Here is a 14,283-nt window from a genome sequence, read left to right on the forward strand (position 1 = left end):
CGTCCCCTCGAAAGAAGTATTTCGTGATTCAAAAAGATTAATTCAGGATCACTGTAAAGCTGTAATCTCCTAGAGACTAACCCAAAGCACACAGATTTTTCAGTATAGTCTCCGAGTCCATTTAGACAGCCAACATCTCAGTCTTCCTGTGCAATACAGCCCTCACCCCGCAAAGCATTTAAGCCTGGACTTCATCTTAAAGACATTAGTCTTTCCTTTTATTCACATGAGACAATGCAGATGTAAGAAGTTATTAAGATACTTTAGCACTTTGTTGGAATGGGGCTTCAGAGGATCCCATTAGAGTCAAACCCATCCATCTAGTGTTGAGTAAACAGGACAGAGAGGACCTCCTCTGTGAGGATCACGGGAGTGGTACATGTCAGTATGTACCACACTCCTTTCCAGAAAGAAAATGTTTAGTGAAACATTCACTTCTGTTGACAACATAGACCTTGACACAAGAGCAGATTGAAATGCCAGTCACCTGATATATCCAGCACTTGGACTCAAGTGTTCATTATCTCTCACTTACATAACCAGCTGTCCCTATTATGTGTATATATATTCCTCTCCTTTAACTAAAAAACATACCTTGGGTTCCAAATATTAAGAAGTGAACACGATTTCAGCACCAGGTATTCTTCTGTTACTCCCTTTGATCTATTAAGATGAAATTAGCTCAATTTCTTATGCAAGTAGAATCTGTTTTCTAAATATTTTATTTAATTGTAATAATAATAATAATTATAATGTTTTAAGTTATTAAAAAAAAAAACTTTCAGGATTTTTCAGATTATATGCAAGTTTCCACAAAGAAAAACAACAACAAAAAATTGAAGCACCTCAAGTCTTAACTGATGTACACAGTAACCAAAGCAATATGTCAAAAGAAGTCAAAATAAAACAAAGAGGCCCACAACACTAAAGTCTTTCTGAAACCCCAAGAGAAATCATACATTCAGTCTTCAAGAAACCTTTAGCTACATTTAGCCTCTTACACAACTTTTAGACAGATTGTGACCAGTTTGAATGGTAATAATGGCATGGATTTCAACCAGTTCATGGCTATTTATATATGGCTATATGAATTGAGGATCTGAAGTCTTTAGAACCTTGCTGGCCTCGTTATTCTTCTGCGTGAAGCCTTCAGAGCTTCACAATGTGCTTGCTTAACAACGCAGCACATGCATGCTCAGTCCATTAACCTGGGAATGCATTTTATACCAGCCTGTTAGAATTTATTTCCACATAAACAAGAAAAAGCCAAGCTGAGACTACGTTAAAAATCTTTGCAGTACATTATAACATAATTGGGATGGACTTTAAATACTTCTGTCCCACAGTAGTGACAAAAGAGCTATCATTAGTTAATTTTAGAACTAAGTGCTTTATGTACAGCACTGAGTTTCAAGAGAATTAATTTCTTTTTTTTACTGTGATATTACCGTCTGAAAGTGTTCCTTAGAATAGTAACTTTTAGCTAAATGCTACCAGCAGATGGCTGGGAAAAAGCGTATCTAACAAAAAAAGGAGAGACAAAAAGTAATATTTCAGAGCATGCATTTTCTCAGGAGCATCAGTGGAGAACCAGACTTTCGGCTACCATAACACCACAAAGTTACAGTACAGGACGACATGTTGCAGACTAAAAAGGTAAAATAATAAAGTCTACAGCAGAGGAATAGGCACAGATAACAAGACAGAATCCAAGGAACTCATACTGCTAAATTGGTCTAGAGTGGAGAAGACAGCATGCCCATCGTGTAAGCTAACAGCATTGAAATGTCAGCAAAGTCACTTCATTTGGTGCCCTGCAATGGATTTTCAATGTGGTATTTGGTAAATTTTGTTGGTAAACACAACAACCTGAAGGTATTTAATGCCATGGATGTCCGAGTCTTCCATACTTGGGTAGCCTACAGCGGAACCAGCAGTGTGCAACAAAAGAGCAATTCGGCAAACGTTGCCTTTTGTCTACTTGTAGACAGCATTTGAACCACCTGTAATCTTCACAAATATTCTGAGAGTTTTGAAATAATCAAGGCTTATTGCGCCAAGAGATTTCAGCTTGTGACTTATTTAAAAACTGCTCACAGTTATGACTATTATTTAGAATAACCAGCATTCTTAATTTTTCATATCTGACACATAGGTGCATACCTGCTTGTGTTTATGCCTGGAAGAACTGCAGAGCTGTATAAAAGCTTTTTGTGAAAAAACAGCAACAAAACTACGCAATGAGGTTGTGTGAGGAGTTTTGTTGTTGGTTTTGGTTTTTTTTTCTTATACAGTAAAGACTGGCCTTGCTTTCACAGGTCAATCTTATTTTCAGGGAACGTTCAGCTAAACTTCCTAAAACATCTGACTTGACTTAAATTCTTCCAGAACTTGGGCTTAATTAAAGAACCCTGAGCTTAACAGACACACCTGGTCTATGTCTGTATTGGTAAATTAAACAGAGCCTCGGCATGGGCCAAGAAAACTGGGAAAGAAATGTCTTCAGTGCTAAATGGCAGAGCTGCAGCCCAGCAGAGTTCTTCCAGACAACATCTGGGCTCCGTTTGGGAGTTAGGACAGCACAGGGACCACTCTTATCTGCCCCAGTTGTCTGAGGACGAAGAGAACCAGGCCTGGTACTATTTAATTTACTAATATAGGTGTAGCCATGGAGTCCTTGAGAACAGTCTGTGAACTGCGACTGCTGGTGACCAGCAGATGTGCAAGGTCTCTCTTCATCTACTGTCATGAGCTGCTGAGCTCCTGAAGGGTTTTTGCTGACATTGAGCTGCTTCCAGTCTACAAGACTTTAGCATCCTGACAGGAATAATGCATTTATAGAATCTGTCAGTCTGACTCAGAGGTAAATGTACAGTGATGGCAGAACGTAGTGGAATTTGCACAGAAGTTCACCATGGTGTCCATCATGACTATGTGCCCCACAGTTGCATTTTGGGTTGAAAATCCAAACACATGAGAATCAGTGACAAAATTCCCATCAGCTTGGAAAGAGAATGCCCCCTGACAAGTTTACAAAGGTGAGATATGCAAAACAAATGTATGCTTCTTTTAACTGTTTCATTGGTGTTTAGGTCAATCAGCAATTAATTCCCACGTTGTGCATGTAGAATTTGAGATGAGAACAAAGCTGCTTGGCATAATTAGACCTACAGTGTTACAAGGTCATTTGTATATTTTGAGCAGAGTCCTACATGTAGCATGTTGCAGATATAATGAACGCTGCCACGTGAGGCAGTCACAAGTATTTTAACACAATACCCCAAGCTTTGAGCTGTGGATAACTCTTGCATTCCACTGGGCTTTAACATTCGCTCAGGCTTTATGGATAGATTTTGCTTTCACAATTTAAGAAAAAAAATGAGCCTTGGAGTGCTTTCATTTTTTCATTCGCAGGAGGTAGATCAAACAGATAATGAGCAAAGTTAGTATTTTAAATATCACAAATATTGAGGATTTAAAAGATACTGCAAATGAATGTTTATTCAATCATTCAGCGACAGCTTGAACACGTCTGACAGCCTGTGCTATCTATTGTTGCTTCCAAATACGGACCACAGGTTTAGTGCAGACTCAGAATCTGCCTTGTCCTCTTATCATTACTGTTTCCAGATATGAGACCAGCTCAACAAGTAAAGCACCAGAATTCTAAATTTAGACAGAAACAAAAATAATTACTTGAATCACCTTAGGTATGTTTTAAAAAAGTATCCATATTAAAAAGATATCTTCACCTTATTAATTAATACATTACAGACTTTTGGCCAGAAGGGGTAATTCTGTTGGAAAGAATTGCAAAATAATACGTAGAAAATTGCAAAGATGAAACTCTGAATTTAAAAATATGAGAGAATACTATTTTCTTTGCATTTCCCATTTTGCATCTCACTACCTTGTCAACCGTAGATGACATTATACTATTCTGGCTACCAAAACTAGTATTACCTTATCACAAAATTGGTTTTCATAAGGAAAGTTCCTGCAGCCAGGTTTTTTTTTATTACAGTTACACTGCCTCGGTATTGATATTTTGCAGTGTAAAATTCCCTTCTATTTCTTCTTCCTAGTTAAAGCTAGAAAGTGTAATGAAAACATGACCCAACCCAACTGGACTGATTGGCTTAACACTATATGTCCACTATCCCATTGTGGTTCTCTATGGGCTAGGTCATACCAGCATCTAGCTGGGCACTGGAGACTGGCCTGCCACAGTGAGACAATGTCAAGTGCCCTCTACTGCATGACTAAAGATCTTCCTACGGCATCGTTTTAGATATTTTTCCTTTACCTCTCTGCTCGGATTTTGTATCTGAGAACAAAATAGGCGATTAGGCGCAGAGAGATGAAGAAAATTCCAAGAACAATGAAGTCCAGGTAAAGTTTGGCGTTTTCTACATCCAGTTCTCTCAGAATGGCCTCTGATTTTTGAAAGTGGCAAGTCTCATCTTTGTCACAATGCAGATCTTCTCGATCCAGTCCATAGATGGAAAGAATAACTCCTTCGAACCCATATCTGGAAAGAAGAAGGATGGTTACAAGGAAAAGTCCTGACAATCTGTTTAGAAGTACTTCACCAGCAATACGATCCCTATGAGACCTCAGCTGGAAACACTGAGGGGTTCAAAATCATTCTGACACATCTCAGGGCAAATTCTATCCTTGTTGCAAACAAGAAAATGACATGTCACTGGCATTTTACATAAGTTTGAACAACCACACAAGTTTTCCCTTTAACTGCTCCCAGTTAGTGCATTGTGCCATTTCCCCAAAGAAAAATTTTAAAATACAAAGCAGAGTACTTTCAGCTCACATTCAGAAATTCCCCTTTTAAAAGTGACATCATTAATTCTACATTTTGAAACCAAGCAATGGGGAAACAATTATGGTTTGAAGTCGGAAATATATTAAGACTGGAATCAGTCTAGAACATCTCTTTCCTTCCATGTCCCCTGGCACTGGGTGCACTTAGGATTTGACTTTGCAAGAAGATACACCATCATAGATCCCATGAATCTGATAGATCCCGCTGGCTCCGGGAGAACCCACCTGGGCTAGACAACGGTTTAAGGCCTCATCTTGAGTTCTAGCAACTAATTCAGGGGGTGCGGTCTCTTATCTTTGATAGATCTCAGGGTAAGACCTCATTTGTTAAATGAGAGTATATTTTAGCTTGGGTTTTCTCAGTAATAGTGCAGCTTGGGCAGGGAAAATGGAGATGGAAAAATTCACCTTCCATAATTTCAGCTATAAACATTTAAGTGTCTAGTCTGAACTATCCCTCCATGCTAGGCTCCAGAGGTTTCCTGATGGCAATCAACCTATCTTAAGATAGCTGTCTCAGATAGTGAGAGCAACAGATATAGGATATAAGGTGCCTTATGGTTCTTAAAATACTAGTTTAGATTACAAATGACACAAATCCCATGCCTCTTGTGGCAGTGCTGTGGCAAAACTTAAAAACAGGTCTTTATCCAACAAGTCTACCTAGGACAGAACAGTGATTTATAAATCATTTTCTTCCAAAATGAGGTGCTGGCATCAATTTCTCAGTTGGGCATACTGCCCCTCTTATTTCAGAAATTCTGTATTGCAAAATGCAAGGATATTTGCACACTGTACAATCCCACTGAATTCAAGGGGACCAACATGGACTTGCAGCTGATAATCTGTACTGAATGTTCCTACTTATTTCACATCACATACAACATAAAATGCAGTGAGGTAATGTGGTATACATCATACCCACACCTATAAAAGAGTGTGCTGTGAACATAGTCTCTTTGGCACCCAAAATAACCAAACAAGTGAAGGCAAACAGCATTTCCAAGATGGGAGGTTAATAGCCTCCCTAGCAGTACCTGACGTAGGAAATGTATGACATCCACTGGAGGTATGTTGGGATGGTGTCAAAGCTGACAAAAAACCCAGAGAACAGAAGCACTGGAATGGCAGTAACTGGACCCACAAAAGTGGCCACCTGTGAAGAGAAGAAATAGACAGTCTCTTGTCAGACAGCCAGGTAAAAAAATTAAAATTAGCTTGCTCTTTCATCTGGTGTCCTGACATCCAGTGAGGAAATTAGCCTATAAATAGCAGACTTATGGCAAATCATCTGTTCTGTGCCAAATCCTAATAGGCAATGAAAACTTACTCTTTTGGCAGTGGGGAGCAATGTCATTCAAGGCCTTCTTATAATGCTACTCCCCAAAATTATCACAGTCCCAAATACCAGGAAATTACTGAATTTATTGGACAAGGTTTCTTGGGGAACGAGGTGTTAGATGCTCTTAGTGAAGGAAAAGGAGTTCCTCTCCTCCTCTCCTCTCATATCCTCTCATCTCATCTCCTCTCCTCTTCCTAAACCCTTCTACTAGTTGACAATGCTGCTGTGCTGAGATTTGTTCTTTAAAGGACTTGAACCCACCAAGAAGTTCACAGAGCAAGATGGGCACTGTGATTCCCTTGCTTCTGTGGGTATGAGACCCCTCTTCCTAAATATTATCCTTTCTCACTCACTCCCCACTGAGGACACACAGACCTCCCTCCTCATTAATCCGACATGAACAGTAGCTTGAACTGTTCCTGAAATGTGGTAAAGAGGATAAAAAACATCTCTAGCTGGGTGGCTTTGGTGGAGAAGACAGATCTTGGCCCAGCTCCAGCCTGTCCTTTCTACATTCCTTCCAGGGCAAAGGGCCATACAGGTATCTCTGTGGAGAGCACAGGGATCACAGAACATGGCTATGCTGGTATCCACAAGGTGGCACAGAGAGGAAATTAAGTCTTCTACTGTAGAAATCTTGGTAGGATCAATGCATATTAATGTCAACATCATCCTTTATGATGTGCACCACAAAACAGTTCTGCTGTGGACTGGTCACCTCGGCAGACCTGCCTGGAAGCAGAATGGAGTTACACGGCCAGCTCCCAGTCTGACAGTCACGCCAACAGCTGCTTCAATCCTTTCCTCTGCAGAGGTTTAGTCTCTGGGTAAGCCTTTTCCTACCTTGCCTCCTGCAACATTTTGTATGTGTAAGGAAGAGCCCGCTCCTGAGCTACTGATCCTCATGACCTACCTCCACTTTGCACATGCATAGAAGTTGCTCAGTCCTGCTATTTCTAAGACCTGTGCAGCCTGGGATGAATAGTGACAACCCAATCAAGCAGGGCAGGCACAGCCCCATTCAGATGGGGAAGGAACTTCAGAGCCTCAGATCTGCTGCATGTACATGCTGTTTAAGTCGATGCTAGTGGGAAGCATAAAGTAGCTATATCTGACCAAGACAACTTTCTTCCCATCATCTCTCAACAAATGTCTTGGGGATGCAGCAGCAGTCACAGTAAAGTTGTCAGTGTTATGGGACAGCAGGGCTCCTGTGAGACCACAAAACACCATCAGTACCTGAAGGGATGTAGAGGCTGCACCTATGAGAAGACCCAGGGACTGAGCCACCAGAGATGTCATGGTTCCCAAGGCTGCGAAGAGGACAAATCTGAGTGCATCAGAGGGCTGTGAAGTCATCCAGTACACAATGCTGCAGTAAGCCACAGGAAACATGATCTGCAAGGAGATACACTTGGAGTTAGGCCAGTAAAGCCAAACATTCACTGTTACTCCGAATAAGACAAAAACACAGGGAGTCCTAGTTAGTCCACAGCTCTCAGCCTTTCCATGACATGACAGGCAAGGCTGAGGAGAATAAATACATCCGCTGCAGACTGTGGTATCTGTCTATTTGTGCTTTAGAAAACAGATCCTGCTCACTTACAGCCCTTTTCAATTCCCCTTCTGTACAAACCCAAAGATGGTGAACCGTTTATTCAAAAAATATTGTGTCAGGTCTCAGCTTTCGTAAAGTCCTGCTGTTTACTGTTAGGGTGGTCTGCTTTGGACCTGAAGCTTCAGCACACACATATATGCAGTTTTTCCACTATTCAGATGGATAAACCACCAGTACTGATCTTCTTGGCAAGTGGACTTGCCATTAACTTAAATGTTTCTTGTTTCATTGAAGAGTAGAGCATATACCTGAAAAGGAACATCAGCCATGGTTTTGGCGAGATAGTAGGCTTTCAGGCTGTACCAGTAGTTCAGATGTTCTCTAAGAAATACTCCCATCTCAAGAGGAACTGCAGAGAACACAAAGCAGTAAGTCAGGTTGTCAGTGTGCAATATTCTTGCACATAAAAACATAGTTTATGCATATCTAATCCTGAATTGCTGCAGTCCAATAGTGGAACTGGAATTCTGAAGCCTTTGATAGACCAACAACAGTTTGGACGATTTGCAATGACATGGTGGAGGTCAAGCCTGAGAGACAGTCACTCTCTAGGATATGTACCAGCCTACTCAGGCGATGTGAACCTCCTTTGAAGTGGCTTTTTGAAATAAAAATGGTGTTAGAACTTAAAGACTCTGGTTCTTCCTTTTGGTCCAACAGGGAAGCCAAAGAAACAGCGCTCCCAGAGGAAGTATAGAACCGTCCATACTGCAAGAGTTTGCTTCTGTCACCACATGAATACACTGATCTTATGCAGAATTCATGATTTAGAAGTCCTAGAGAAATTATTATAGCTTCCCTAAGACCAAATACAAGCTCCTGACACACTTGAGGTGCACTGGTGCCTTAGGAAAAGGGGAAATTCCAGCCCAGGACTGCAACAGTGAACTGTCAGGCTTGAGAAACACTTCCAAAACTGGGGAGAGAGAGGTGCCACTGGACAAGCCCGTCTCTGTTTGCCTGTACACAGCAGTTCAGTGAGTGCAAGATTAACACCAACACCTGTCTTATAAGTAGAAGCACCAGTCAAATGTTATCTTACACGAATCAGATACATTACAACACCCTCCCAGCTTACTGCAATCTCCATTGATTTAGCAGCGTGACTGGCACTTACATGTAAGGACAGTTGGCATGAGCGCAGCAAACATAAGAAACAACATGGAAAAGAAGAGGAAGCCGGAGTTGCTGAGGACTTTCTTAGCTTCATTGCCAATGCCTAAGTAGAGCAAGCCGATGAGCAGCCCAATACCAATGTGCGAGGTGATACGCAAATGTGTCAGGACCTAGAAACAAGGAACAAGTAGTATTTCTGATCAGAAAGTCTGAGCTCAAAAACGACAGCAATATGATTGAAATCAGATATACAGACTGCAGAAAAGGAGTATTTATGTCCAGAAGAACGTATATAGAAAAGTTCATTTCCTATTGGTAAACTGGTTTTCAGCTAAGGAAAACCTACAGTGATGAGCTTCCCAGCGTGAATCAGACACACGCCTATTACAGTACAGAAAATTTCTTCCTGTAAACCAGGACAGGAACTGCAAGTGCTGCAACCTAAAATCTTACTGTCTGACATGGTCATGGAGCCATTGGCCAACTTTCACCAGGATTAGCAGTCTCTCTCACTAAAAGATAAAATTCCCAGAGCAGAAGTGAGTATTTCAGGCTTGTATAGACCAAACTAACTCTATCAGGCATAAATTAGCCTTTTGTGCCCTCTCTACAACATGATATTCCTACAAGAGGTATGGAAGAATAAAGAAATAATAAAATGTGGAACAACTGCAAGCCTTTAGACTTGAGCCGGAAAAAAAAAAAAATCTTAAAAACACCACTGTTTTTCCATCCACACATCAGAAAAAAAGTTACCGTTTCCCATTGGTGGAGACAAGTTCAGGACCGTATGATCTGAGATGTGCCCTCCATGTGTACCAGAGACATTCTGATTAGCTAGCTGAGCAACACGGAGAAGGTGAGGCTGTATGTATGCTTTGGATTACAACAGCCCCCTCACATGAGGATGTCAGTTCATTTTTAACCAAATATTTGGTACTAGACCAGATGTGCAAACCATTCCAGATTGCAGGAAGGCAAAATTCAGCAATTAATTAATCCCTGAATGACAAATGCGCTGTAATCTAAAACAGCAAGGGACAAGAACAAGTTATGACAAATGGGCATAATATAGGTGGTCTGGAAATGAGAAGATGCTTCCTAACCATCAGAATAACATAGTTCTGACTTATCTTCCCAACCACAGCGCTAGGGATGACAGCTGACTGCTTTTACTATGGCACTCAAAACAGCGTTTCCCTTTTTGAAAGGGAAGAAATACTGTGGTTACCTGACAGGAGAGGCCTGGACACAATGGTCACCCAAAACATTTAATTGACTTACATGAAAACTGCAGGGTTTCGGATTTTTAAGGGGGTTGCTTATTTTTAAGAAAAAAGGTGAAAGATATGCTTTTTAGCATGGGAATGAAGAGTTTCATTATGACACTTACTTCATCTTGATATTAAATTTATAAAACTAAAAGTGTTCTGTTTTCATCAGAGGAGCAAAATTTTTATTTACTCATTTTCTATTTCACAAGGAAAAATAAAGTATTAACCTTACATCACACTGAAATGATTATCTCTGCCACCATGAATTCTCTGGAAAAACAAATTTTTTGACATACCAGTAAAACCTCCCGCTCATTTTTAAGTAGGATAAATAACTGTATAAGGGACCTGCCAGCACAGAGGGGATTTAGGCACTAGGTTTTTAGGCTGGATGCTTCTGAGTTCCTCTGAAGAAAACTGTTGTTCACAATGAAGATGGTATATTTAAAAGCAAGACTGATAGATCAGTCTCTTTCCTTTGAAATTCTGTGACTATCTTTATGCAGGGGCTGTTGGACAGGACCTTTAAGGCATCTTACACTTCCTCACAATCAACTGAATTGACCTTTTCGCTACTAAAGTTATTATAAAGGCAGCCTTACCGAATCCCTCATGATGGTGAGAAAAGTTCTTTTGAAGAGGATACAGAACTGAGTTAGGCAGCTGGCGGAGAAGCTGTGGCAGCCCTCTGTGGAAGAGGAATCCTGCGGAAACACATGAAAGAATAAACTTCTTTCTTTGCAGTATCTTGCTTAGTTTTCATTCACAAAACCCTGCTCTCATCAGCTGAACGTGCCCAGAAACCTCCTCCATTGACTGAGGATTTAAATTCTCTCCCTCCCCCTCCCAGCCCAAGCCATACCCAGTAGCTGTGATGTACAAAATACCTCTTCAGAGGGCCGGTGCCAGAGGAAGGGGTTCAACTCATTCTCCCCACCAACATCTCTCTTGTAGTCTGTGTCACAGATCCTCTCCCGTACCGCCCTCACCAGCCGGCTGTTTTGGTCTCCGTATTCACCAGATGCTACTTCCATAACTACATAAACCAGAAGGTAAGTTACTGGTTTACTCTACTGATTCGTTACAGGCCTTATTATTAGATCCCCTTGATTCTGTTGCACCAACAGAAACAGGAGTTCTGCCTAAAACAGGCTCTAAAACGCCACATGTAAATTCCTATGTATACACAAATAATTTAAATGTATCTTTCTATAAATCTTCAGAGAGTTCTCTTCATCCTGGAAGTTAAATGAACCATTTTAGAGGAAAGGGAGTGAATATGGGATTGTCTTAGAAACCAAAAATTACAAAAGTCTTATTTTGTGGTCCTTACTGCTTCTTTGGAACTAAGAAACAACAACAAAAAAATACTCAATGCTGTTAGCAGTACAATAACACACTGGTATTATTCAAGGTAAAAAAACCAAAAAACAAAAACCAAGAAACCCAACAGAATACTGGAGCCAATTTGAAAAGCCACTAAGATTAATTACTGTAAACCACTAAACAATATGTTTCATCTTTCATTTCCTGGACCTGGACTTCCACCACAGAGAAATATTCACTAAATTTTACCACTAGATGGCATTCAAATTACTTAGAAAAAAATCGAATAGTTTTAGTTTGAATTTTGGTACATATATGTACAGAAGCATACACATATACATGTACAAAAGTATAAAACACACCATGGCCCCCATTACACTGAAGGTGCTAATCAAATACAACATAAATTAAATCAACTACTCAAATGGATCTTACCAAAATCTGCTGGATTGTGGTAGGTTGGGCAATTCAAACCCAAATCTCTCAAGTAAGGGACCAGGTTTAATACCTTCCCACGGTAAATGCATTGACCTTGACTTAAAACGTAGAGCTGAAAAACAAGGCAAAGAAAAAGAAAGAAAAAAAAAAAAAGGAAAAAGAAAACTATGAAATAGTAGCAAAGTATTTGAACCTGCTAACCGTATGACAACAATCCATGAACCTAATGACCTCTTGTTGTCCTTGTAGGAAGAACAGCTTGGGAAGATTTGTCACCACTTGGAACTAGCTTTGCAAGGAATTATAACTAACGGGAAATGAAATACCTAAGGATTTGAATTCTGCAAACATTCTCACCAGGACTTAAAGCACATTAACATAGAAAGAGACTCATTCCAGTCTCAGACACATGCTGAAAATAGGAAATAAACTGTACAGTTGAGACATCTAATTTCCATATATTACAGATATTTTGGGCTGGGAGACGAGGCTGGTGAATGTAGGAACAGAATGAGAGGTGGAACACTCCAGCCATAGGTAACAGCTTGATTAGTCTTACTTTTAGCCACACTATTGACTTTAAATAAACCTCCTTGCCAGACTGGCAATCTGCAAGAGCTTGTTCACATAGGGTGTAGTAGGTTTTCTCTCAGCTCTCACAGGTCTAATTTAAATCTCCTAACAAGATTAAAGTAAATTTAAATCTAACCTAAACACACATGGTCTACATCTGTTGTTAGGTCAGGGAAGAGATCTCCAACTGACTTTATTTCAATTATGATTATTTCACATGAATAAACTCCTCTAAATTTACAACCGTGTAGCTAGGATGAGAATGTGTACTAGTAACAGTGAAGACATTGGCACTAAAGCTCTCTTGCTTTTAAACTACTTCAATTAATTTACTTTACTGATAGCCCTGCGCCCTGGAACAGGGGTAGGTAAAGGGGTAGGTAAAGGCATGAAAATCACAAGTGCAATAATCCTAATTTCACACAAACATACCAGCCAGATTATTTTAAAATGTTACATGTAAATTATTTTGTAATTTTATTTATGTAATTATTTAATTTCTATAATTAACTACAATTATTCCTGGTTTTACTTAAAATAGCATTACCTACCTAAAACACACATAAAGAGTTTGAGAATATTACCTGGTCAAACAACTCAAACAGTTTAGCACTGGGCTGGTGAATTGTGCAGATGACGGATCTGCCACCCTGCGCCAAAGCCTTCATGAGAGACACAACCTGAAAACATGATGCACTATCCAAGCCACTGAATAAAAAGAAAGAAATGGTTTGTTATCTACGGGTCCATAGGAATCACTCAAAACTAGCACATGTATTTGATACTTGGGTCTCTCACTATTATCCTGTTATGAATTTTTTCTGTAGCAGTTTAATTTTATCTTCTGCCAACCTTATGCTTGTATTTCTCCATCAGTCTTTTAATTAAGTTGGAAGACTGCCTCAGAATGAAAACTAAAGAGTATTCTCAAAGCTGCCTTAGGCGCCTTCTACGTTTTAGGACTGTAAATTTAAATGCTCCCAACTTTAATGAATAGATACATATTCATAGCTCTCCCAGTCTCCTCCTAGACGGATCACAGAATTTGACTCTAAATATGCTACACTCAGTATTAAAAGTCACACTTTAAAATGCTTATATTCAAGTTATCTTTTCTTGAAAAAGAAAACTCATGCCACCATCTGAAAATGATTTCCTCTCTCTCTCTGCCTTCCTGTTCCAGTTTGTATCTTCCTCAAAAACTATTTATAGTCCCATGGTCCATCAGTTACAGCAGTGACCCAAGGCACTAAGTACCTAAATCAAATTATTTCTTCTGGTCTTATTCAGTATTTACAGGCAACAAAAAACGAGCCTTTTCCAAGGACTTAGAGGTGACAAACCTTTCTGCAGCACTCTTCTACTATATAAAGCAATATTTGCTATCTTTAATTTTTGGCCTTGAAGTACCTGGTTGGTTCATCAAAGAACATGACAGGAGGATTGTTCACCAGCTCCAAAGCAATGGCAAGACGCTTTCTCTGGCCTCCAGAAAGACTCCCAGTCCTCGTATTGGCACATGTCAGCAAACCGAGGGCTGTCAATATTTCCTTTACCTAGAAAAAACACGATGCATCATTTAAATCTGTTAGCACAAAAGAAAACCCTCTTTACTGATTTTCCTGAAGAACGTAAACTACCTCATGACTTTGCTTCACAATTCCTACACCAAAGGCTTTTTCCATCTAATGTCCCCAAAGTGGGTCTTAAACATTTATTAGATTCAGTGGGGCTTAACAGCCTACCATTTCCTATTT

At 39.9% G+C, this 14,283-nt stretch overlaps 1 protein-coding gene across 3 annotated transcripts in view; it reads right to left on the reverse strand.

Annotated features, from left to right (window-relative positions):
• Positions 1-4,302: 4,302 nt before the first annotated feature.
• Positions 4,303-14,283, reverse strand: part of ABCG1 (ATP binding cassette subfamily G member 1) — a gene marked incomplete at both ends in the record, with an annotated part of 50,781 nt that continues 40,800 nt past the window's right edge. For 2 of the 3 annotated variants that reach the window (XM_080352732.1, XM_080352730.1), the window contains 10 exons: positions 4,303-4,531; positions 5,877-5,995; positions 7,421-7,579; positions 8,048-8,148; positions 8,917-9,085; positions 10,792-10,893; positions 11,077-11,225; positions 11,951-12,065; positions 13,111-13,234; positions 13,937-14,082. In XM_080352732.1, coding sequence (XP_080208858.1) covers positions 4,303-4,531; positions 5,877-5,995; positions 7,421-7,579; positions 8,048-8,148; positions 8,917-9,085; positions 10,792-10,893; positions 11,077-11,225; positions 11,951-12,065; positions 13,111-13,234; positions 13,937-14,082 — 1,413 coding nt within the window. Of the gene's footprint in view, positions 4,532-5,876; positions 5,996-7,420; positions 7,580-8,047; positions 8,149-8,916; positions 9,086-10,791; positions 10,894-11,040; positions 11,226-11,950; positions 12,066-13,110; positions 13,235-13,936; positions 14,083-14,283 lie in introns of all 3 variants that reach the window. The other variant, XM_080352731.1, reaches the window with a different exon arrangement.

This window comes from Nesoenas mayeri, assembly GCF_963082525.1.
Source record: "Nesoenas mayeri genome assembly, chromosome: 1".
NCBI lineage: Eukaryota > Metazoa > Chordata > Aves > Columbiformes > Columbidae > Nesoenas > Nesoenas mayeri.